Source organism: Stenella coeruleoalba, assembly GCF_951394435.1.
Source record: "Stenella coeruleoalba genome assembly, chromosome: 4".
NCBI lineage: Eukaryota > Metazoa > Chordata > Mammalia > Artiodactyla > Delphinidae > Stenella > Stenella coeruleoalba.
This window is the reverse complement of record NC_137149.1, coordinates 44,584,265-44,607,943: the sequence shown is the minus strand read 5'-3', so window position 1 is coordinate 44,607,943 and position 23,679 is coordinate 44,584,265. Positions and strand designations below refer to the sequence as shown.

The following is a 23,679-nucleotide window of genomic DNA, read 5'->3' as shown; positions in this document are numbered from 1 at the left end:
AAGTATACAATCACAGGTTGGGATGGAAGATTCATGCTGTAGGGAGCCAGGCTTTTGTATCTTTCTGCTCTGCCTTGCCGGCTGCAAAGCTTCATTCTTGATGTCTCCTCATGGTCCAAGATGACTGCTAGAGCTCCAGCCATGACAACTCCATGACAACCCCATCAGAAGGATGAGGTTCTATCATTAGCCAGCCAAGGATACCTACTCGTCCCTTTGGCCAGGGGTGAGAGTCTCTCACAGGTGGTGGGTGGGATATTACATTTTCTGGGAAAATAAAGTAGTCACCACCCTGTATCCTGCCATCATGTCATCTTGCATCACTTCAGGGTTGTTTTACATATTTGTTACTAAATTGTAAGTTTCCTGGGGCAGGGACCATGGCTTCTATATCTTCACATCCCTCCACCCCAGCACGGTGATGGATGAAGGGAAGGGCTTCTATAAATGGAAGTTGTTGAATTGAAGGTGAATATGAGTCAGATAAGAGAGTAACAAATTCTGTAGATAACACCTAAGGAGAGAAAGTGGGACTTCCTGGGAGTCTCACGGGTTCCAACTTTAGGCTCTTCTGAGACCCATTATCTCTCTCATGAGGGACTTTGAGATTCAGTGAAAGGAACACTGAAAATCAAGAGATAAAGGCCCCATTGTGGCTCTTCCACACAAGCTGTGCGATGGTGTAGAAATCAGTAGACTCCTGGGGCCAAAGTTGCCTCATTTATGAAATGAAAAAATGGTCTTTGTGGTATCTTGCTTATAATCTTAAAATTCTAAGAATATAGTCGTCTTTCTTTCTGACATTTTACTGGCTCCTTTTGCATCTCTGTTCAACATTTGAGCAATGTCACAATCTGGTCTCATTTTTAAAGGTCATTGTATTTATCTGGCACAGCTTAGAAATTCTATGGTAACCTTTTCAATTTAAACCAAAGACTCAATTTAGAGAAAAAGAACATTGGACTGAAAATCAGGGGACAAGCTCTAGTTTCCATTCTGCCCTAATGGGATGAAGGATGTTGGCAAAATTGCTTAAAAGCTCTGAGCCTTGGCATCCTCATTTGTGTATAACATAGCTGGTATAGATTTGGTAAAAGGCAAGATTGTAACTTTCTAAGGTACTGGCACAGGGGAAACAGCCTGTCTCTCTTTTTTCCTGTTAGTAATAGAACCATCTATATTCTAGCTAAGCACAAGGCAGCCCAGCCAGAGACTGCATCTCCCTGACTCCTTTTTGGCTCTGAGATTAAGTGTAGGCCTATGGGTGCTGACAGAAGTGATATATACATCTTCCAGTTCATCCCCAACCTAAGCACAAGCTGCTCACCCTGGACCTCTTCTATGATGGTAATAGTAACAACCATAGCAATGACCTTGGGTCCAGTAAATGGAACACTCTAGTGAGGCAAGGGATGAAGGGGCCCTAAAGTAGAGTAATCACAAGGAAGGTGGTTTGGAAGAAATGATTCCAGACATTTTTAGAAAGTACAGAGAGCAGGCGTGCCCTCAACTCTATGAAAGCCAAATGCTCTTTCTATTGTCGCACGTTCATTCCCAGGAGAAGTTTATTCGAGGTTGAGTTGAAGAGCTTATTTCTGAAAGCAGAGAGTGGCTGCAACCAACATGGCCTGTGGCTTGCAGCTCCCTGTCACCCATATCGAAGCTTCAGGCAGCACCTTGCACACCTCGTTACACCCACAGCAGCAACAAGACTACCTTAAACTCCTCCTCCACTTTTTCTGCTATTAAGTTCTCATGATTTTGTTTGTATCTGTAGTTATAGATTTTGATGCTCCTACCTGGAGTACTTCTCTGTTAAAGTATTTCCTGTGAGAGGTATTAAGATTTCTTTGTATTGAGTTTTTAAAGAATTTTTTGTATTGATTTTGTTCACAAAGGAAGTATTGCAACACATATGCATAAATATTGACCAGGTTGGCTAACCAAGGGAGCTAGCCCTAGTCTTTGTGTTCCAAGAAGCTGTAAGCAAGTCGTTGGAGCTTCAAAATATGGTCCCTCATCTTTTTTTGTTTGTTTTTTGGTTTGGGGTTTGTTTTTTTGTGTTTTTTTTTGCGGTATGCAGGCCTCTCACTGTTGTGGCCTCTCACTGTTGTAACCTCTCCCGTTGCGGAGCACAGGCTCTGGACGCGCAGGCTCAGCGGCCATGGCTCATGGGCCCAGCCGCTCCGTGGCATGTGGGATCTTCCCAGACCGGGGCACGAACCCGTGTCCCCTGCATCGGCAGGCAGACTCTCAACCACTGCGCCACCAGGGAAGCCCCGGTTTTGGGGTTTTTTTAAAGCTTCTAAAAAAAAATTTTTATTGGAGTATAGTTGATTTACAATGTTGTGCTAGTTTAAGGTGTACAGCAAAGTGAATCAGTTATACATATACATATATCCACTCATCTTATGCAGAGGGTGATACTCCCTGGAAGGCAGGCGGACCTGTATCTGTGAGTGTTGGCCTCCGCTAGTGAGAGGAGGGGCTCTCAGTAAGAGCCTTCTGAAGAGACTGCCCTTACCTTTCAGCTAAGTCTCAGTCTAAACAAGTTTGGGAGACAGTTGAGCTTCAATTACTCAGAAGCTTATGCCTCACAGCTCAGTGCCATGTGCAGCTAGGTGTCTAGCAATGGCTGTCTGATGGGTAATGATGAGATTTTCTTTAAAAAAATGAGTATCTTGGCCTCCATTCCAAGCCCATTTGCTTGCAGGAGCCCAGCCTTGTTTGGGACCTGTTTTAACCCATTTCCATAAAGAAAGGAACAGCAATCACAAGACCTCTGCTCTTCCCAGGAGTTTCAGCACCCAAATTCAGGACTTCCTTCTTAAGGTTTAGCTAGTCCTCTGTTCTGACTTGGTGCCGGGAGAGTTGGAGCTGCCTCCTGTGCAGAGACATGAGTCAAGCAGTGACCTTGGCCTATCCATGTTCTGGCATCCCAGGATGCTATGCTTCTGAGGTGGGGTAGCATGGACACCCCCCGCCCCGCTTCAGTCATGCCAGCTGGAGAATCCACTGGACTCTTCCGTCTCCCCTACCCCACACCTAGTGAGTCTCTGCCCTGCCACTCTTGCTAATTGGCCACTCTTGAACCCACACCCCTTCCCATTTCCCCTGCTCTGACTCCAGCTCACCCCGAGCTCATCCCCCTGCCTCCCAAAGTTTTCTCCCTGCCCCATCGCATCTGGACTCCACACTGAAGTCAGGGCAGTGGTCCCCAAACTTATGAAATGGAGAATGTCTTAATCAAGATTCTCCAGAGGGACAGGGCCAATAGGATATATATGTAGAAAGAGATTCCTTATGAGAAAGTGTCTCATGTGACTGTGGAGCAGAAAGGTCCCACAGTGTACTATCTGCAAGTTGGAGACCCATGGGAGCTGGTGGTGCAAATTCCAGTCTGAGTCTAAAGGCCTGAGAACCAGGAGAACCGATGGTGTAAATCCTAATCTGAGGGCAAGAGAAGACTGACATCCCATCTCAAGCTGTCAGGGAGTGAATTCTCCCTGACCCAGGCTTTTGTTCTATCCAGACCCCCACTGGATACTGGACGAGGCCCACCCACACTGGGGAGGGCAATCTGCCTTACTCAGTTGACAGATTCAAATGTTAATCTCATCCAGAAACACAGACACACCCAGAATAATATTAACCAGATATCCGGGTCCCATGTGGCCCAGTCAAGTTGCCATGTAAAATTAAACATTATGGAGAGTTTTATTCCCTGTAATTTCAGAGAGGTAGAGTCTTGTAAGAAAAGCTTCCTGCGTGGCATAGAAGCCACAGTTCCTCAAAGTATGCACCATATGCTTTTAGAGCCTGAAGCCCTGGGCAGCCGAGTGTTAAAAAAATGTAGGTCCTGGCCTCTCCATGCCCCAGCCGTACCACATCAGGATCTCAGGGCAGGGTATGGGAGTCTGCATGATCACCATGTGCTATGTAAACAGGATAAACTCTAAACTCCTTAACATGGATGCTGGACCCTTGAGTGTCTGACCCCTGCCCACCTGTCCAGTGCTGGGTCATACTGTCCTCCCCGTCTTGCCAATGCCCCTCACCAGGCTCTGGCCAGGAGGACTCCCCTTGCATGTCCCCTCCCAGTCCCCCCTATTTCATGCCTTTGTGCTACTTCTTGCTCCTGGCACTCCCCCTACCTGTATTTTCTTCTCCTTTCTCTTCACCTGGATGACATTTGCTCATCTTTTCATACCCAACTCAAGTATCCTCTGCACTCTGACGCCTCTCTGCTTGGATAAAGAGACTTTTCATTCATTCAACAAATAGTTACAGAGTGCTTTTCACACGTCAGGCACTGTTCTGGGATCTAGTAGTGGACGCAACAGACAAAAGAACCTACCCGCGTATAACTCATACTCTAGAGAGGAAGACCAATAAGCAAATCGAAAAAAAAACAACATGTAAAATATATGATATGTCAGATAAAGGTGACATGGAGAAAAATAAAGCAGGAAAAAGTATGAGGAGAGCAATGATTTGGGGGGTAATCAGCGCGGGTCTCACTGATAAGGTGGCAGATGAGGAGAAACCCAAAGGAGAATGGTCCTCCCAGATGAGGCAACAATATACACAGAGATGCAGTGAGAGAGTGAGTGTGCTTGGCATGATTGAGGCACGGCAAGGATGTCCATGTGGTTGGAGTGGAGGGAGTGAGAAAGAGAAGAAGATGAGGTGAGCTCAGAAAGGGCCTGGGGAGCCAGAATATGTAACCCCCTTCTGGTTGCCGTAGGCTCTGACATTTTCTGCGTGGTTAGTCATCAGAAGGTTTTGAGCAGTGGGGAGACATGATTTGACTGACTTTTTTTTTTTTTTGACTGACTTTTAACAGACTTTAGATGGCAAGGTAGAAACAAGGGTTGAGGCCATTGTAATGGTCCAAGTGAGAGGTGCTCATGACTCAGATTAAGGGCAAGATGGGATGGTGAGAAGGGGCGAGATTCAGGATTGGCTGATGGAGTGGATTTAGGATGTCAGAGACAGATTTGAGGCAGAAACGGCTCTAAACTTTTTTTAACTGTCTTTTTTTAATGTGATAAAATATAAATGACATAAAATTTACCATTTTTAAGTGTACAGTTCAATGACATTAAGTACATTCACACTGTTGTGCAACTGTCACCACCATCTGTCTCTAGAACTTTTTCATCTTCCCAATCTAAAACTCTCTACTCGTGAAACACTGACTCCCCAGAACCCCCTCCCCCCAGCCCCTGGCAACCACCATTCTACTTTCTATCTCTGTGAATTTTGCTACTCTAGGTACCTCATACAAGTGGAATCATACACCACATTTGTCCATTTGTGACCGGTTTATTTCACTTAGCTTAAGATCTTCAAGGTTCATCCATGTTGTTGCATGTGTCCGAATTTTTTTCTTTTTAAGGCTGAGTAATACATCATTGTAAGTATATACCACATTTTGTTTATCCATTTATCTATCAATGGACACTTGGGTTGTTTCTACCTTTGGGCTAGTGTAAATAATGCTGTGAACATGGGTGTACAAATATCTATTCAAGTTCCCGCTTTCAATTATTGGAATTGAAATTCCAAAAGTGGAATTGCTGGATCACATGGTAATTCTATGTTTAATTCTTTGAGGAGCCACCGTACCATTTTCCATAGCAGCTGAACCATTTTACATTCCCACTAGCAGTGCACAAGGGTTGCAATTTCTCTACATCCTCATCAACACTTATTTTTTGTTTTTTGATGATCATCATCCTAATGGGCATGAAGTGGTACCTCACTGCAGTTTTTTTTTAATTTTTAAAAATTTTAAATTTTATATTGGAGTATAGTTGATAAGCAATGTTGTGTTAGTTTCAGGTGTACAACAAAGTGATTCTCATTGCAGTTTTGATTTGCATTTCCCAAATAATTAGTGATGTTCAGCATCTTTTCATGTATTTATTGATAGCCTCCAAAATTTGACGTAAGCAGCTGGAAGAAGGGGGTTGCTATGGAGCGAGATGGGGAATAATGTGGGAAGAGCAGGTTTTGAAGGAAAAATCCCCAGAATTAAATTTGAGGTGCATGTTAGATAGAGGAGATATTGGTAAGCAACAGGACATGAATCTGACATTCAGGTGACAGGTCCAGCCTGGACACATAAGTTGGACAGTCATTAGCAAAAAAAAAAGCATACATAAAATCATGAAATTGAATGAGATCCCAAGAAAGTGTTTGTAGAGATGCGAAAGTCCGAGGCCCAAGTTCTGAGGCCCTTCTATTTGAAGGATGAGAGGTGAGGAAGAACTAGCCAATCAAATGAGAAGGACTGGTCAGTGGTCAGTAGGAGGGAAGCCAAGTGAAGACAAAGTTTCGAGGAGAAGGAAGTGATTTCTTATGTCAAATGCTGCTGAAAAATTAAACAGATAGATTGAGAATTTTCTGTTGCTTTAGCAACTTGGAGGTCATTAGTGAAACAGTGACTGTTGTTTTGGTGGATTAGTGAGGTTGAAAGCCTGACTGGAGAGGGTTCAGGAGAGAAGTGGAGGTGAGGAATTAGTGACAATGGGTATAAACAAAGTATTTGAGGAGTTTGCTATAAAGACATGCAGAAAAGTGGGAGATGTGGGATCAAAAGAAAGATTTTTGTTAATGATAAAAATTATAATACACTTATATGTTGATGGGAGTGATCCATTAATGATGATGCAGGAAGGAAGGGAGAGAATTCCTGGAGCAATGTGATCCTTCCCTGTGACCCTTGTGCCTTTCTCTAGAAGATTTCTAGCAAAGCACCTCAAATACCACTAAATGTACTAATTGGCTTACTTGTCTCTCTCTCTTTTCATGTGTTAGTCAGGTTTTCTTGCGATAATGCTGTGTAACAAACAACCCTAAAAATCTCAGCAGCCTACAAGAGCAGTGCTTTATCTCCTGCTTAGGTTGGCTGCTGTACAGCTGCTCTCTACTGGGCTTGGCTGAGCCAAGCTCACTCCAGCCTTTGGGTTGGGGTCCAGCCTGTTCCACGTGTCTCTCATTTTGGAACCCATGGCTACCCTAAATGTACTCTTCTAGAAGCAGAGCAAGCCAAAACACATAAACACACTTAAAGCCTCTGTTTGCAACAAGTTCACTCTCATTCCATTGGCCAAAGCAAGTCACAGGCAAGCCCAAAAGGAAAGAAAAGTAAATGCTGTCCACAGACTGGAAGGGCTATAGCAAGGAAGGAAAAAATGGAAAAACAGGACAATCTACCACGTTCTGCTAACCTATAAACCCCTCAACAGAATGATCTTATTTGTTCTGTTTTTCTAGTGCCTAGTACCATGCCGAGCATGTAGTAGATGCTATAAAAATATTGAATGAAAGAATATCACCAGGTTTTTTCTAAACAAGCTAATTGTTCTATTTCTTATAATTTTTGGATCCAAAAGGATTTGGGTTTCAATCCCAGCATCTGCACTTTTTAACATTATTTTATTTATTTTATTATTTATTTTTAACATTGTCTTTTGGCAATAATAGTAAAAATAATAGCAGTCAGAATTTCTCGAGTGTTTACTCTGTGCTAGGAATGCTGCTAACGGTTTTAGGTTCTGTATGTCATTTTAATCTCCAAACAAATCTATGAGGTAGGCATTGATCTCCCCATGTTACAGAATCAGAGAGGTTCAATACTCCCTCAAGCTAGAGAGAGGTGGAGCTACAATGTGAACCCAGGTCCAGCAGGATCCAAAGCCTCCTTTTAAGCACCATGCTCTGTCCCTCCTAGATGTTAAATTAACCCCACCCAATGTCAAACAGGAAGAAGCATGAGAATGTCCACTTTGTAAAATTGTTAGATTTATTGACAAATAATATGTATATCACCTGGCCCAGAGAAGTTATACTCTGGGCACTCAATAAATATTATTTCCTGTTTTCCTTTTCCATTTCACTTCTGAATCCTGCTGCCAGACTGGATGGAAACTTTCGTTACGATCTGAGGCTCAGAAACCATTCATTATAGCTCTGTTAAACCTACAATACTCGACCTCTAAGACCTTAACAGGCCCGCTGCAGAAATTTTCTCTGAACTCACACCATTAGCAGTGAATTTCTAAAACCCTTGGGAAGACATTGCAACTTGCTCAGTATTTCTCTTGGCTCCTGAATTATTCATGTTCCTTGATGGATTCTGAACTTGGCCTCCTCCTGAGGGAGAAGATTCACAAATAAGGCTTGGGTCAGTCACTTTGAAGTTTCAGTTGAGTAGGTGGTGACTGAAAGAAATCAAGCAGGTGGCAGCGGAAAGGTTGCCAAGTGACCTGTGAGTCATCAGGCCCAGGAGAAGGGTGGGTATGCTCAAGATCTGCTCAACAATTTCAGACTCTGAGGGTGGGGTAGGGTGGGGAGGTAGAGCAGATTGTGTCTCCAAAAAACAAGCGACGTTCCTTTTGAGGGCATAGTGTGAGAAAAGAGAAGAAAAAAACATTTAATAAGTACCTACTATGTGCCAACAACTAAAAGACGTAATCCTATTTGATCCTCAAAAAAAAACAGGTCTGGGTTATCTCTCTTTTACAGGCAAGAAACTGAGGCTTCAAGAAGTGAAATAACTTAAGCAATTTTTAAAAGATCAGAGTTGAGAAGTATATGTATCAAACAGAGCTAGTTTGTCTGTGAATGACAGAAAACCCAGTGCAATCCTGTTGGAATCACTGCAGGGCTGGCATGGTCTTCCACTGTGTCAGAGACCCCGGTTCCTCTTATCTTATTGTCCTGCCAACCTTAGCCTGTGGCATCCCCTTCATGGTTCAAGATGAACGCTTGAAAATAGAAGATTCATCTCGGAAGAAATAATGACACATCTGCTTATATCCAACTAGGCAAAACTTGGTCACTTAGCTGCTCCAAGTTAGAAGGGAGGCTGAGGAATGTGGCAGTGTGCCCACGGACAAGTTAAGGTTCTATTTCTAAGGACAAAGGAGAGAAACAGAACTTGGGTCCACCAGCAATCTCTCTTACCAGGAAGTTAAATCTAGGTCTCTCTCACTCCAGAGGACCCCTACTCCACCGGTTCTACTATACTGCCTTCCCTAAGAGGAGTGCCATTGCCACAGAAGTCTCCATCAGGCTTAAAGTGCCCTGTGGACAACCATAATAGGAACAGCCAGGTCCCATAGGTGCTTACGGTGAGCCAGGCATTATGTGATGTGCTGTATAGCACTGTCTCATTTAATCCTTCAGTAACCTCATGAAGCAGGAACTTTATTCTCCCCATTGTACAGATGAGGAGACTGAGGCCCAGTGAGATTATATGGCATGCCCAAGGTCACACAGAGCAGATAGCATCTGGATCCATATGTTGTATGGCATCCATGCAATGGCAAAGAGGATCTGCACTCAGGCAGTGTAGACTCCAAAGCCTAGTCTTTTACTTGTTATGCTTGTCTGTTTCATGTGTGTTCCCACTTCAGGGCCTCTACGCCTTCAGGTCTCTCTTCTGGAATCCTATTCGTTCAACCTCTTGCCACCCCTTACAAAGTTCTCATTCAGTCTAACAGGAAACACACTGAGAGTCTGGATCAGGCCAGCCATTGTGCTAAGTGCTTGGGGAACTAAAGAAGATATCAGCTGAGGTCCCTATGCTTATGAAGCTCACATTTTACTTTGACATCCAGCATCTAAATGTCCATACTATGATATGAAAGGGCCGTAACAACCAAGTGGTTCACAGTGCACTGGAGGACAGATGAATGGGATAAGTTTCTATTATCTGGAGGGAGCTAAAGGACACTTTACATAGGAGGTGAAATTCTTTATGCTTTCCCCCAATTGTTCCAAGTAAAACTCATTTATCTTGAGTTATACCATTTCTTCTGTTTCTTTTCCTTTCTACTAAATCTTCTTATCTGCCTTTCTCTAGTGCCCTCCATGTTACTTTGATCCTGTTTGCCCATCTAGTCATCTGCCTACTCTATCCCTATTCCCTTCACCAGTGGTTTTGGGGAAGAATGGCACACGTTCTTAATCTCCCCTTCCCCACCCTCCATTCTCTCTTTAACCACACCAGTCTGCTTCTGCCCCCAATACTATACCAAGAATGACCAAATGCTCTGGCTTTTTCCCAGCCTGCAGTTAAAAGTCCAAGTCCTTTTCTCTGGACAGAAGGTAATATTCATTATGCAGTTATTGGGTATCTGGTGTCTCTATGCAATATGTCATGTAGCCCTCAATGTAGCCTTGGGAGGTTGGTGCTATTGTTAATCCGATTTTACTGTTAGGAAACTGAGCTCCAGACAGGTTGAATCACCTGACCCAGGTCACCAGCTAAGAGACAGTGAAGCTAGGACCTCAGCTGAGTTTGGCTGGTTCTGGAGTCCAAGCCCTTAATCATTACTCCTTCAAAAAAAACGGGAGAGGGGCTTCCCTGGTGGCGCAGTGGTTGAGAGTCCACCTGCTGATGCAGGAGACATGGGTTCTTGCCCCGGTCCAGGAAGATCCCACATGCCGCGGAGCGGCTGGGCCCGTGAGCCATGGCCGATGAGCCTGCGCGTCCGGAGCCTGTGCTCCACAACGGGAGAGGCCACAACAGAGAGAGGCCCGCATACCGCAAAAAAAAAAAAAAAACAGGAGATAACTATGCTAGGAGAGTAGCAGTGGGCCAGGATTTAGGGTCATAGCCCTGAGAAACATGGTAGAAAATTGAAATAGCCCTTGTGGAAAAAAAGAATAGGGAATTACTACAATAACTCAATTAAATGGTATCCGCATGGAGAGCACAGATGAGGTTGGAAATCTTAAGTACCAGTTAGTAGTATTTGACAAGAGCTGAGGTGGATGGGTTGATCTGGAGGCTAAAGATGAGGTGCGCAGGTGATTTGAAGATGTCAATAAGAAGGTAGTTGACATGATTGGTTGTGGCTTTAAAGGAGAGAAATTAAGGTAAAAAGAGACTATTGGGCTAGGGGAAGAAGGAGGGCAAGCTCAGAGATCAAGGTTGTGGGAATGAGGAAGTGGAGAGAGTGGAAAAAGATGAGACTGACTTGAGAATAGGCAAGATGACCCAACAGAGTAGTGCCAGGAGTGCCCTTGCCATGGGCACAGCTGTGAACATTCACAAATGTCTCCATGTTGTTCAGGGAAATGAGTTTGATGCTTTTGAACTGAAGAATTCTAATACAAATTCTTCATATCAGTTTTATGATGGAAAATGGCATCTCTCCCCACCTACGGCTGGGAGAGGAGACACCTCTTTCATCTCTTTCCTAAGATTCTATACTAACTGTGAAGATTAGTTTTTTAAGACCAAGCTCTGGAATTTCATTTGTTGCATTCATAAGCAAAAATTGGACCTCAAGATTACCAGGAGGAATGGAAAAAAAGAGTAAGGAAAATTTTATTTAATAACACCGAAGTAAACATATTGATGATCTTCCACAGAGAAACAACTTAATGTCTATCAGCAGGTAATGGAGAAATAATTCATAGCACATCCATATGATATGGCATAGGAAGTAGCCAAAAATAAAAATGAGGAATCTCTTTATATATAGAAATGGCATAATCTCCAAGATATCTATGAAATAAAAAAAAATCATGGTGCATATGAATGTATATGTGTATAAAAAAGGATGGTGACTAAAATATGATATGAATAATAACGTATCATACTTGCCAGGTTATGTCTACATACCCTTGGAGTAACCTTCTAAGGAAGGTCAGGAGACGGTGGGTCTGGCACCTCTAGAAAGCCAAAAGTTCTGAAACCAGATCTCAGCCTAAGAGAACAGTTTGGGCAGGTCTTTGGTGGGGATTGTTTGGGGACTTTAATTGCAAGACACCACGAATAAAAGTGTACATGCCAAGGTGCCTTGAGGCTCGAGCCTAGTGTGAGACCCTCTCTGCTACCTCCAGCCTGAAATCTGGTCTTGTGTTAATTCAAGGGTGTGCCCATGGGGAGCATTTTCACAGACAGGGCAGACTCACATGAGTGAATGCTGGAAAAAGCTGAAGTCCTTTAGACCCTGATCCAGGTGACATGGTTCTCACTCAAATGGGTACAATGTTTGGGTTCTTTCTTCATTAAGTGCTTTAGTGGCATCAGAATATACTGGATCTCCATCGAAGTTTTCTGTTGTACAGGTATAGTGAATATAGGAACCGCAGTTCCCAAGATCACCACCACCACCACTCACTTATTTTATCCTCAATGGAATAACCAATGCCAAATTTCACGGAATAAACTTTACAAGGATGTTTTGTTCTTCACCGTGAGAAAACCCCATTTACGTTAAGATTTGATCTGCCACAGCTTGACTCCACTGAAAATAAAAGTCAATCTTTTTTTATCAGTTGGGGTGTCAGGTTGCAGAAAAGTTAACACAGCACACCTGAGACTGCTTATCCTTAGAATGGTCTGTTTGCAAAATTGACCCTTGGCTGGCGTCTGGGAACGTGGATTTCCAGAGGGTTCCCATCACCCACACTAATAAGAACATCTCAGCAGGCCTTAACTGTTTGTGCAAACAATGTGATTTATGTGAGCAGTTTCCTTCTGGGAGTCTGGAATTCTGGTAATGCCAAGAAGACGTTGTCTACCTGACTGGCCCCCAATAAAAACCTTGCTACGTCTTCAATGAGCTCCTTTGGTAGGCAGTATTTCACATGTGTTGTCACACCCCCTTGCTGGGGAAATTAAGCAAGTCCTGTGTGACTCCACTGGCGGAGGATTCTTGCAAGCTTTCACCTCGTTTCCTCCAGACTCCCCGCTGACCTCCACCACTGCCAAGCTCGTTTTTCCGCTTGCTGATTTTGCTTTGTATCCTTTCTCTATAATTAATCATAGCCGTGAGTATGACTATATGCTGAGTCCTGTGAGTTCTCCCAGGGTGATCATGGCTGCGGTAACAAATAAATGTCAAGACTTCAGAGGCTCAACACGATAGTTTATTTCTTGTTCGTGTAGAGATCAAGGCCAGTGCTCCTGGTGGGCAGGTGGCCTTCTACTCAGTCACTGAGGACCCAGGCACCTTCCATCTTGCACTCCACAGTAAGTTTGCAGTTGGAAAAAGAGACGGGAAAGGACATGCCTCCTTCTTAACCCTCCCCTTAACCCTAACCCCAGCGTTGGCCCTGAGATGACGCACATCCACCTCTGGCCACATTCCATTGGCAATCACTAGTCATATGGTCCCATCTAGATGCAAGGGGACTAGGAAACGTGGTCTCTGCTTGGTGGCTGTTCCTCTGCAGCAACTCTGTGGAAAGAAAGCATGAATCTTTGATGACCAGCAATAGTACCGTAATAGATACTTATTATGAACCTGTCGTGTGCTCAACTTCATACCAAGTGCTATGATACAACACAAAGAAGTCATATTGTTCTTACCCACATGAAGGTTGACATGTAAAAGGGAACGGGTCACCCCCAAGGATGAGGAGACAAGGCTCCCTTTTTCTGGGAAGTTGTCTTTTCTACTATACCCTCCCTCTGTATTTTCCTAGTAAGTGGTGCTGATCCCTCACATAGCACTTAGTGCGTTGAAACTGACCATATTCTTGTCAGATTCTCCGGACCAATTATAATATTTTTGAGGTCACAATGTCAGTTGCCTTATTTTTTTTTATTATTATTATTTTTTTTTTTTGCGGTACGCGGGCCTCTCACTGTTGTGGCCTCTCCCGTTGCAGAGCACAGGCTCTGGACGCGCAGGCTCAGCGGCCATGGCTCACGGGCCCAGCCGCTCCGCGGCACGTGGGATCCTCCCGGACCGGGGCACGAACCCGTGTCCCCTGCATCGGCAGGTGGACTCTCAACCACTGCGCCACCAGGGAAGCCCTCAGTTGCCTTATTGATCAGCACATATTCCTAGTGCTCAGCACAGAACATGGTACATCTGAGATATTCAGTAAATGCGTAAATGAATGAATGTTCAAGAGGGACGGTGAGATACAGTGCAGTACCATGCTGTGAGCACAGGTTATTCAAATCTTCTTATCCCTTGTGACCTTGAAAAAGTTGCTTAATTTCTCTGAACCTCAATGTTTCTTTATTAGAATGGGGAGAAAAATACCAACTTTGCAGGGCTGCCATGAGGATTTTCTGAGATTCTGAATGTGTATTCAGCACCTAGCCCTGAAGTTATGGAGAACAGTTTTTCACCATGGAGTACGATGTTAGCTGTGGGTTTTTCATAGATGCCCTTTATTGGGTTGAGGGAGTTCCCTTCTCTTTCTAGTTTGGTCAGTGTTTTTGTTATGAAGAGGTATTGGATTTTGTCAAATGGTTTTCCTGTGTCTGTTGAAACAATCTTGTGGGTTTTGTCCTTTATGTTATTCACGTGGTGTGTCACATTGATTTTTTTTCTTTACTATTTTCGGTTTTCTGTTTATTCTCTCTTTTTTTTTAATTGAGGCATAGTTGCTTTACAATGTTCTGTTAGCTTCTGCTGTACAGTGAAGTGAATCAGCTATATGTATCCCTATATCCCCTCCCTCTTGGACTCCCTCCTTCTCTGCCCGCCCCCGCCCCCATCCCACCCATCTAGGTCGTCACAGAGCACAGAGCTGAGCTCCCTGTGCTATACGGCAGGTTCCCACTAGCTCTCTATTTTGCACATAATAGTGTATATATGTCAATCCCATTCTAAGATGTTAAATCAACTTTGCACTCTTGGGATAAATCCCACTTGGCCATGGTGTGGAATCCTTTTTTTACATTGCTGGATTCTATTTTCTAGTGTTTTGTTGTATTTTGTTTTGGTTTGGTTTTGAGGGGCTCTTTTTGCGGCCCAGATTGTTTCAGACCCTTCACTGGATTCCCATGGTGCTTCCCAGAGGTCCCAATGGAACTCCTTACCAGTTTCTCCTGAGGACAGTTTCTAATCACTTCCACTCAAATCCTCTTCTCAGGTGCAGTTCGTGGGGATCAGCCTACGTCACGGCCAGGGTCACGGCCCTCTCCGGTCACGTGGCCCCTCAATCACACCCACGCCCCTCCCACTAACCCGGCTCCGCGAATTCTCCCGCAGGTGATCTATACCCTCAACACCCGCCAGGACGAGGCCGAGGCGGGCATGGAGGCGCTGCGTGAGGCCCACCAGGAGGAGCTGCGGAAGGCGGTGGCCGAGACGGAGGCCAGGCTCCTGCAGGCGCAGGGCCGCGCGGGCGAGGAGGCCCTGAGGCAGCGCGTCCAGGCCCTGGAGAGCGCCCTGGAGCTGCAGAAGCGGCTGACGCAGGAGGCGCTGGCCCGGTCGGCCGCGTGCAGGCTGGAGACCCAGGAGAGGGAGCTGAGGGTGGAGGCCGAGCACGCCGAGCGGGTGCTCACCCTCTCCAAGGAGATGCTGGAGCTCAAGGCCGACTACGAGAAGAGGCTCCGGCACATGAGCGGCCACGAGGCGCCCGGGTGGGGCGGGCTCGCCCAGGAGGGTCCCAAGCCCCAGGCCGAGCCGGGCTGCGGCCCCGAAATGCGGGAGGTCCTGCTGGAAGTGGAGCGGCTGCGAGCGGAGAACCAGCAGCTGAGCAAGGACTATGCTCGGAAGGCTGAGGAGCTGCAGGCCACGTACGAGCGGGAGAACGAGGCCGTCCAGCAGGCCATGCAGCAGTCGGTGAGCGAGGCCCTGTGGCAGTGGCAGGAGAAGGAGACCGACCTCCGGAAGAACTTCCAGGCCCAGGAGGCGGCCCTGCAGGCCCAGGTCCGGAAGCTAGAAGGGGATCTGGAGCACAGAGGCCGCAAGATAAGTGACCTGAAGAAGTACGCCCAGAAGCTGAAGGACCGCATTCAGGTAAAGCAGGGACTCTTCTTACCTTCCAAATGGGAGACTAAGCATGGCCCCTAGTGTCGAACACCTACCGTGTGTCACGCACTGTGCGAAGCCCTTGACTTCTGCCAGAGCGAGCATTATTACCTCCATGGAGTTCAACCACATTCATTCAGCAAGTGTGTGTGCAACACCTACCATGTGCCAGGCCGGGGCTGTGGGCAGGAGACACACGGTGAGCCGGCCTTGATCCCTGTCCTCTGAGAGCTGAGAGACTTACAATTTAGAGATGAGAAGATAAAACCGAAATTGAGAAGCTTAAGGATGGCCCTAGCTGGGCACACAGCTACAAAGTGTTTGAACTCAATTCAGCCTAATTCTAAACCCCCCACTCACTCCGTAACAACTTGCTGTCCTAACATCCTTGGGGCTTTGTATTTGTGGAAAGCCAGACCATTGACAAGTCAGTTACATGAGGCCCACAGACTCACAGAGCCCCATCTCTAAAAGTAACAGCAGCTAGTATCCTTCATACTCCCTGAGCATTTTTTTTTCCGTCCCAGACACTTTATCTCATTTGATCCTCACTACAGAAAGGTTAAATAACTTGCCAGAAGTCACACAGCCAATCAGAGGATGAGTAGGGATTTGATGAACCCTGAGCCACTGAATTCCAGAGATTAAAGGCATATGCTGTGCACTTACCCACTTTTCAGATCTGATGTACATAGGATGTCTTGACCCAGAACTGTAACAAGAGAAATGAGACCCTTTCTGTCTGTTTAGGACCTGGATGTGCAGCTCAAGGAGGCTCGACAGGAGAATTCAGAGTTAAAAAGCACTGCAGAAAAACTTGGGGAGAAGCTGGCTGTTGCCAAAGACAGACTAATGTTGCAGGAGTGTCATGTGACACAGAAAAGCGGTGAGATGCCTGGAACGATTTCCTTACACAGCAAAGGTTGGCCTGACGCTGCTTGCAGCCTTGAGACGTTGAGGGAGCAGAGTGGAGGGCAGGGCTATTTGATCCGACCTGCCTGGTGGGCAAGTCCCATCCATGCAGGACACAAGTGAGCCGACATCCAGAGCTGCCGCAGGTCAGGTATTTAAAAGGCATGGTGCAAAAGGATGTCTGGCCCCCCAGAAAGTTCTCCACCAGATCCACCATAGTGCCTGAACTTCTCAGCTCTGGCTTTTCCCTAGACTTAGACAACGCTTTATACTCTAATATCATTCACACAGTGATGTTATTGGGTGTTCCCAATAATGTTGTGAGTTAGGTATCGTCAGTATCCCATGTCACAGATGAAGACATGAGGCTGAGAAAGTTAACGTGGCTAGCTCAAGGCCAGCCAGCTGCCTGGTGATAGAGGTGGTGTTTGAGTCTCAGATTATCTGACTCCAAAGTGCTTTCCACTGAGCTCCCTCATCAGAAAGTGTTTGAGTATGTACAGTGTCATCAGCTTGACACTGGGAGATATAACAAAGGCACAAAACTTAGGCTCTGCCTCTAGGGAGTTTATGGGACTGCTACTTTACAGCCCACAGCATGCCTTGCTATCATGGGTGCGGCCCAGGCAGCAGTGAGGTGTCTGGGAAAGAAGAAATCACCTCGGGCTGGAAAGTACGAGTTGGAACCAGAGGGTATAGAGGGTTTACAGCAGTGGTCTCAGAAGTAGGGCATATGGGAAGAAACTGAGCAATTATAACTATATTTATTTTTTGTCTTATACTTGAAATCTCTTTATTTAAATCCTTTGAATGTACATATATCCAGGAACGTCCTCAATTTCTTTTTAAACTATGGAAAGCACAATCAAAAAAATTTGAAGATGACTAGTTTAAGAAGGGAGAGCCGGACAACTGTTTGAACTCAAGATGCTACTTGGGCAAAGGTGACAATCACCACTTGGACCTTGCTTGAGGCCAGAAGGCCATGGAGCAGGGATTACATAGGGGAGTCAAGGGCAAAATAGTTGAATAGCAGAATGGCAACCCAACTGCAGAGGCCTCAGGCATGAGGCCAAGGCCAAGGGCATTCCCAATGATGTTGACACTGTACTTGCAGATGACATGAAGACTGAGAGGGTTTCAGAGAATAAAGTCCTAGGGAAAGAGAATGATTTGGAAGCCTGCGGTCTCCATCCTCAGCAGGATCAGAACTTTCCCAAGGAGTGTCCATGCACGAAAGGAGGCACAGATACACAGGTACTGTCTGACCCAGTCCTGGGGATGGAGCAGTCACAGGGGGACTCTGCTGGAATGAGCTTCAGATGGAGGCCAGCCCCAAACCATGACAGGTCCACTTGGAAGCAACAGGTCCCATAGTTTCAGGGGTGCATGCATGGGTGTGAAGTTCCAGCCAACGTCCTGCCAACTGCATGTCATTGCATGTCAAGCCAGGAGACTGAGAATGTAGCAGAATTCCCCCAACTCCTTATCATTAGCTCCTGGGAAACTGGAAGCTTGCTTAAGGTTCCTGCTATATGTTCCCAGTCAAAACAAACAAAGCATTTTTTAGAAACCGCCATAGTATGGGCTGGAATATCTGATCCTATGACAATAGATACACTACTCCAAAAAGCCCTTTTCCGATGGTGGATAAAGTGAAGTCTCTTACAGATATCAAACGTGATTTTATAAACTTTATTGTACCTTGTGATACATGCTTTGAAATCAGTAATCAACATTGTAGAATTTACGCAAAAGAGAAATGGTGATCTCCTCCTCTCCCCACCCTGGCAGTTTTACAAGCCCTTTTTCTTTTTATAGACCAAGAAAGAGGCATGTATTGAGACAGAATGTATGAAGCAAAAATATGAAGAAGACCTTCGTAAAATCAAAGATCAGACAGAAGAGGAGAAGAAACATCTCAAAGACCAGCTGGTGAAGCGCCTAGAAGACTTGGTGAAGAAGCACATGGTGGAAATCCAATTAGTTCGCTCATCAGTGGAAGCTGAGAGGCAGAGGCTACAGAAGGTGAGATCCCCTTTCAGAGATACCGTTCCGTTTGTTTTTCCTTGCCTCTACCTCCCTCCTTTCCTCTTCTGTTTCTTCTTTCCTTCCTCAAACATTTACTGAGCTCCTGTTGTATATAGATCTCAGCTAGTTCTCTGATCAGAGGGAGTTCAGAGTCTTCAGGAGGAGACAGGGCACCCCAGAGCTGTGAGACAATAGGGCCTAGAGTTGTTGACATGCGGTGGAATTGTGTCATATGAGTGTTTAACTTAGGGAAATTCAAATCCTCTAATCTGCAAAAACAGAGAGAAATAACATGAAGTGAACACGCAGGCCTGGCAGACTGCCTGGATTCAAATCCCAGCTCTGCCACCCTCTAGCTCTGTGACCACAGAAAGTTATTTAACCTGGACTCCTCACAGGGAAACTCTGCGGGGCCCCAAGTTACTCATTTATAAAACAGATGGTGATAATAGCACCTCACAGAGTAGCTGCGAGGATTGCATGAGGTAATCCATGTGTGAAAAAACGAAGCACATCATAGTGCCTGGGGCGTAAGAGGCATTAGGTAGATGAAGGTAATTAATTAACCAGTGGGAGAGAAGTTTCTCAGCCTCTAAGTACTGTTCCAACATCCCACCAAAGGGGGCGTTTTCTGCTGAGAGGGAATGCAAAGCATCATCCCTCGTGTTTGCTGAGGAAAGCAAATAACATGTATATGAATGCTTTAGGAAAAGAGTGAAGTATATCAGTATTATTGTGAGCATAGGTGGTGCTTTAATTATTATAAGAAGGCTTCTTTCTAATCTAAGAACTTGCATTATCACTATGAGTTTTCACTGAAAGATAATCATATATCACTGAGGAATACAAGGTGTGGTGGTGAAGAGTAGTAGATACTCAATAAATATGGGTTGGATAAGTAAATGAACTTAAGAAAGTCTAGTCCTGGGTCCAAGTCCTGACTCTTTCACTGGCTTTACTACCACGGACAGGTCACTTAATCTTTCTGAAACCTGATTTTGAAAATAAGGATAAATACTTTGGGGGCTTGTTATGTGAATTAAATATGGTGGTTTTTAAAATTATTTATTTATTTATTTACTTTGGGCTTCGTTGGGTCTTCATTGCTGCACGCGGGCTTTCTCTAGTTGCAGTGAGCAGGGGCTACTCTTCATTGTGGTGCATGGGCCTCTCATTGCGGTGGCTTCTCTTGTTGCAGAGAACGGGCTCTAGGCGCACAGACTTCAGTAGTCGTGGCCCTCAGGCTCTAGAGGGCAGGCTCAGAAATTGTGGCGCACAGGCTTAGTTGCTCCGTGGCACGTGGGATCTTCCTGGACCAAGGCTCGAACCCGTGTCCCCTGCATTGGCTGGCGGATTCTTAACCACTGGGCCACCAGGGAAGCCCCTAAATATGGTTTTATATATAAACTCTTATCTCAGTGTACAACATGTAGCAAAAGTTTGATAAACGGTGGCTGTGATTAGTTACCATGTGCATTAGATGACATCATGTGTGATAATATTATTTAGTGTCCACTATACTTTATAAAGCACTTTATTCTTATGGACACATTTAATCCTCCCAACAGGATTACAAAATGAGTGTTCATATCCCCATTTCAGAGATGAGAAAACTGAGGCTCAAAGATGTTATGTATCCACTCACACAGACAGTGAGTGGTGCAGCTACATTAAAACCTGACAGCCTGACTCCAGAGGCCATGGTTTCCCATCCCTGCACAGAGGGGGAAGCAGCTGTATTGAAAGCACTTTCCTCCCCATGAGCAGTGACAGGTTGCACAAATCCAATCCTCATTGGAGGAAAGCTGAAGCCGCTTTCCATCGTGAGCCACAATCAGTGGGAGGGACAGTAGCTCTCCCAGAGCTACAGGTTGCCCTGGTAACCTGTCAGCCAAGCCTGACTCTGAGTGTAGAAATCCCACTTCAACTTTAATCAGGGGCATGGATCCATTTGGGAAATGAATCATGTAGAAATAAATTGCATTTCCTCCTGGTTTTTTATTTTTAAAAATTATGGTCATTTCTACAAACTGAGGATATAAGTTATATAAATTAGGCCATGCAGACTACAGGAAGGTAAACACTTGAAGAGGTCCCAGATCTGGTGTTCATGGACTAAAAATAGATACCGGTTTCCCCTCTAGAGTTCAGAGCACACTGTTCCTTTGGGCCCTTGAGTATAAGTATGTTGTGTATCCTGAATGCTACCTTAACCTGAAAAAGACACCACAGGAGATGGGCTGGAGTTCACCCAGACAGTTTATCTGCCTTTCCTGTCTGTAGGATTAGATGATATTACAACTTAATCTTCACAGACAGAGCAGAGTACGTGTCCTATAATTAGCACTTGCCCACGTTGATACCTAGGAGAGTGTGGAAAGATTTATTGAGTCCTCACTGAGCTGTTCTAGACACTGCTGCGTTCTACACCTCATTTGTATCACTTAGGATTCTGGGTGGCGAGCATCACAAACCCACCCTGGGCGGTTTAGGTAAGAAAGGAATTTAGTAAAGGGTAATGAAAAGCTTTCTGGAAAACCAGGGAACTGGGCTTGGCAAACTACTCAGTGATGAAGACACCCTTGCTGCCATGTCTGAGCCCAGACCTTCTGTTTACACAGCTGACACCACCAACACTGGGCCCTGGATGTTGCCTGCAGAACTGCAGTGTCCAATATGGTAGCCTCTTGACACATGTGGTTATTTACATTTAAATCAATTACAATTAAATAATATTTTAAATTCAGTTCTCAGTGGAACTCGCCACATTTCAAGAGCTCAATTACCATATGTGGCTAGTGGCTCCCAGATTGGATAGCACAGTGTTGAGGGATTTCTATACATTAGCTACATTATATTTTAGAACATTTCTATCATCACGGAAAGTTCCGTCAGTCAGAGCTGCTGTAGAATGGCTGCCCCCGCTGCCCCTGGGAAGTTCAGTTGCCAGATCCTTTATGACTCCAGCTTGTACGTATCGATGGCTTCCAATTCAAAATCCGGGGTGGGTGTGTCTGATTGGTCACATGCCTTGATCACATGCCTCAATCACATGCCCATGCCCTCATCACAAGGGAGTCTGGGAAGGTAAGTCTGACATTTTCTGGTTCTGTGGTGGAAAGATGGCTCTGATGTATCAGATGGAGAATTTCCCAAACATTCAGAGAAGGCTCAGAGGCTGGGCAGCCAAAAGGAACAATAGCTCTCCACTCCACGATTTAATTCTTACCTCAGCCCTGTAGGCAGGGGTTGTTTTCCCCTTTCACAGATGAGGAACCTGGGAAATGAAGTCACTTGAGTATCACATGAATTGGGTGTGAGTCAGGGCTCCCTTGACTCCAAAGCCACTAACTTTTGCCCTCTGTCTATGTAGCAGAACAGAATAAACATTGCCCTGGGCCTTGGAGAGCAGCCTTCAGGTCTTCACCCTGCTAATATCCATTTATGGTTTATTTATTATTCATTGAATGCGTACTTGGTGTTTTGAGCAATGCAGGGATACACGAATCAGCCATGCCTACAGGGAGCTCACAGTCTGGAAGGAGGAACAAGACATGCACTGAAACCATCTGTCAAGTCTGGGTGTAAGAAGTGCTGTGCTGGGGAAGCAGCCACGTTGTCACCTTAAATAAGTCACCCCAAACCATTCTAGGCCTCTGCTTTCTAATTTCAATAATAATGTGAATGTGAATGATTTTGTCTAATTCTTTTCAACTTTTTATTTCTATCAACTCCAAAAATACTCTTCATTATTGAGAAATAGGTTGCTTAATTTCCAAATATTTGGAACCTTTCCAGATATCTCTATGTTATTGATTTCTAATTTAGTTCTCTTGTGATCAAAGAACAGATTCTGTTCTTTCCTTTTCAATTAGCTCATATTATTGTATGGCCCAGGGATGGTCTATCTTGACGAATGGTCCAGGTGCCCTTGAAAAGAATATGGATCTGCTGCTCTTGAGTGGAGTGTTTCATAAATGATAATTAGGTTAAGTTGGTTGATAGTGTTGTTCAAGTATCTTATTTCCTTACTAATTTTTTCTCTATTTGTTCTGTTGATTATTGAGAGAGGAGTATTGAAATCTCAAATTTAAGTCAGTTTTTATATTTTCCCTTTTAGTCCTGTCAGTTTTTGCTTTAGATAAATTCAAACTTATTTATGAGGTACATACACATTTAGGCCTATTATGTCTTCTCAGTGAATTGGCCCCTTACTCATTATGGAATATTCCTTGTCCTGAAGTCTACTTTGATAAAAATACGGACATTCTATCATTTTTGTGGTTAGTGTTACAGTCTATTTTAATCCATGCCTTTACTTTTAACCTACCTGTGTCTTTCTAGTCAAAGTGCGTTTGCATTGGGTTGGCCAAAAAGTTCGTTCGGGATCCATAAGATGTTACAAAACCTGAACGAACTTTTTGGCCAACCCGAATAGGATAGCTGGATTTTCTGTTTTATTCAGCTTGGCAGTCTGATTTTTGAGGGTCATTTAGACCATTTACATTCAATGTAATTATCATTAAGTCTACCATATTGCTGAGTTTTTTTTTTTCTTTTTGTCACATCTTTTTTTCTTTTTGCCTGTTTTCCTGTTTATTTTTGATTACTTGAATATATAGCTTTTGGTATTCCCTTTTTTTTTTTTTTTTTTTTTTTTTTTTGTGGTACGCCGGCCTCTCACTGTTGTGGCCTCTCCCGCTGCGGAGCACAGGCTCTGGACGCGCAGGCTCAGCGGCCATGGCTCACGAGCCCAGCGGCTCCGCGGCATGTGGGATCCTCCCGGACTGGGGCACGAACCCGCGTCCCCTGCATCGGCAGGCGGACCCTCCACCACGGCGCCACCAGGGAAGCCCTGGTATTCCCTTTTTTACCTCCACTAGTGACTTGTTAGATATTCTCCTTTTGGGGAGAGGATGGTGTGCCATGGTTGCTGTAGGATTTATAACATGCAACTTTATCATTGCCATCGAATAATATGATGTTA

At 44.8% G+C, this 23,679-nt stretch overlaps 1 protein-coding gene across 1 annotated transcript in view; it reads left to right on the top strand.

Moving 5' to 3' along the window:
• Nucleotides 1–23,679, top strand: part of FAM184B (family with sequence similarity 184 member B) — a gene marked incomplete at its 5' end in the record, with an annotated part of 110,934 nt that overhangs the window by 31,240 nt on the left and 56,015 nt on the right. Inside the window, 4 exon segments of the mRNA XM_079919742.1 lie at nucleotides 14,985–15,737; nucleotides 16,500–16,635; nucleotides 17,779–17,918; nucleotides 18,483–18,689. Coding sequence (XP_079775868.1) covers nucleotides 14,985–15,737; nucleotides 16,500–16,635; nucleotides 17,779–17,918; nucleotides 18,483–18,689 — 1,236 coding nt within the window.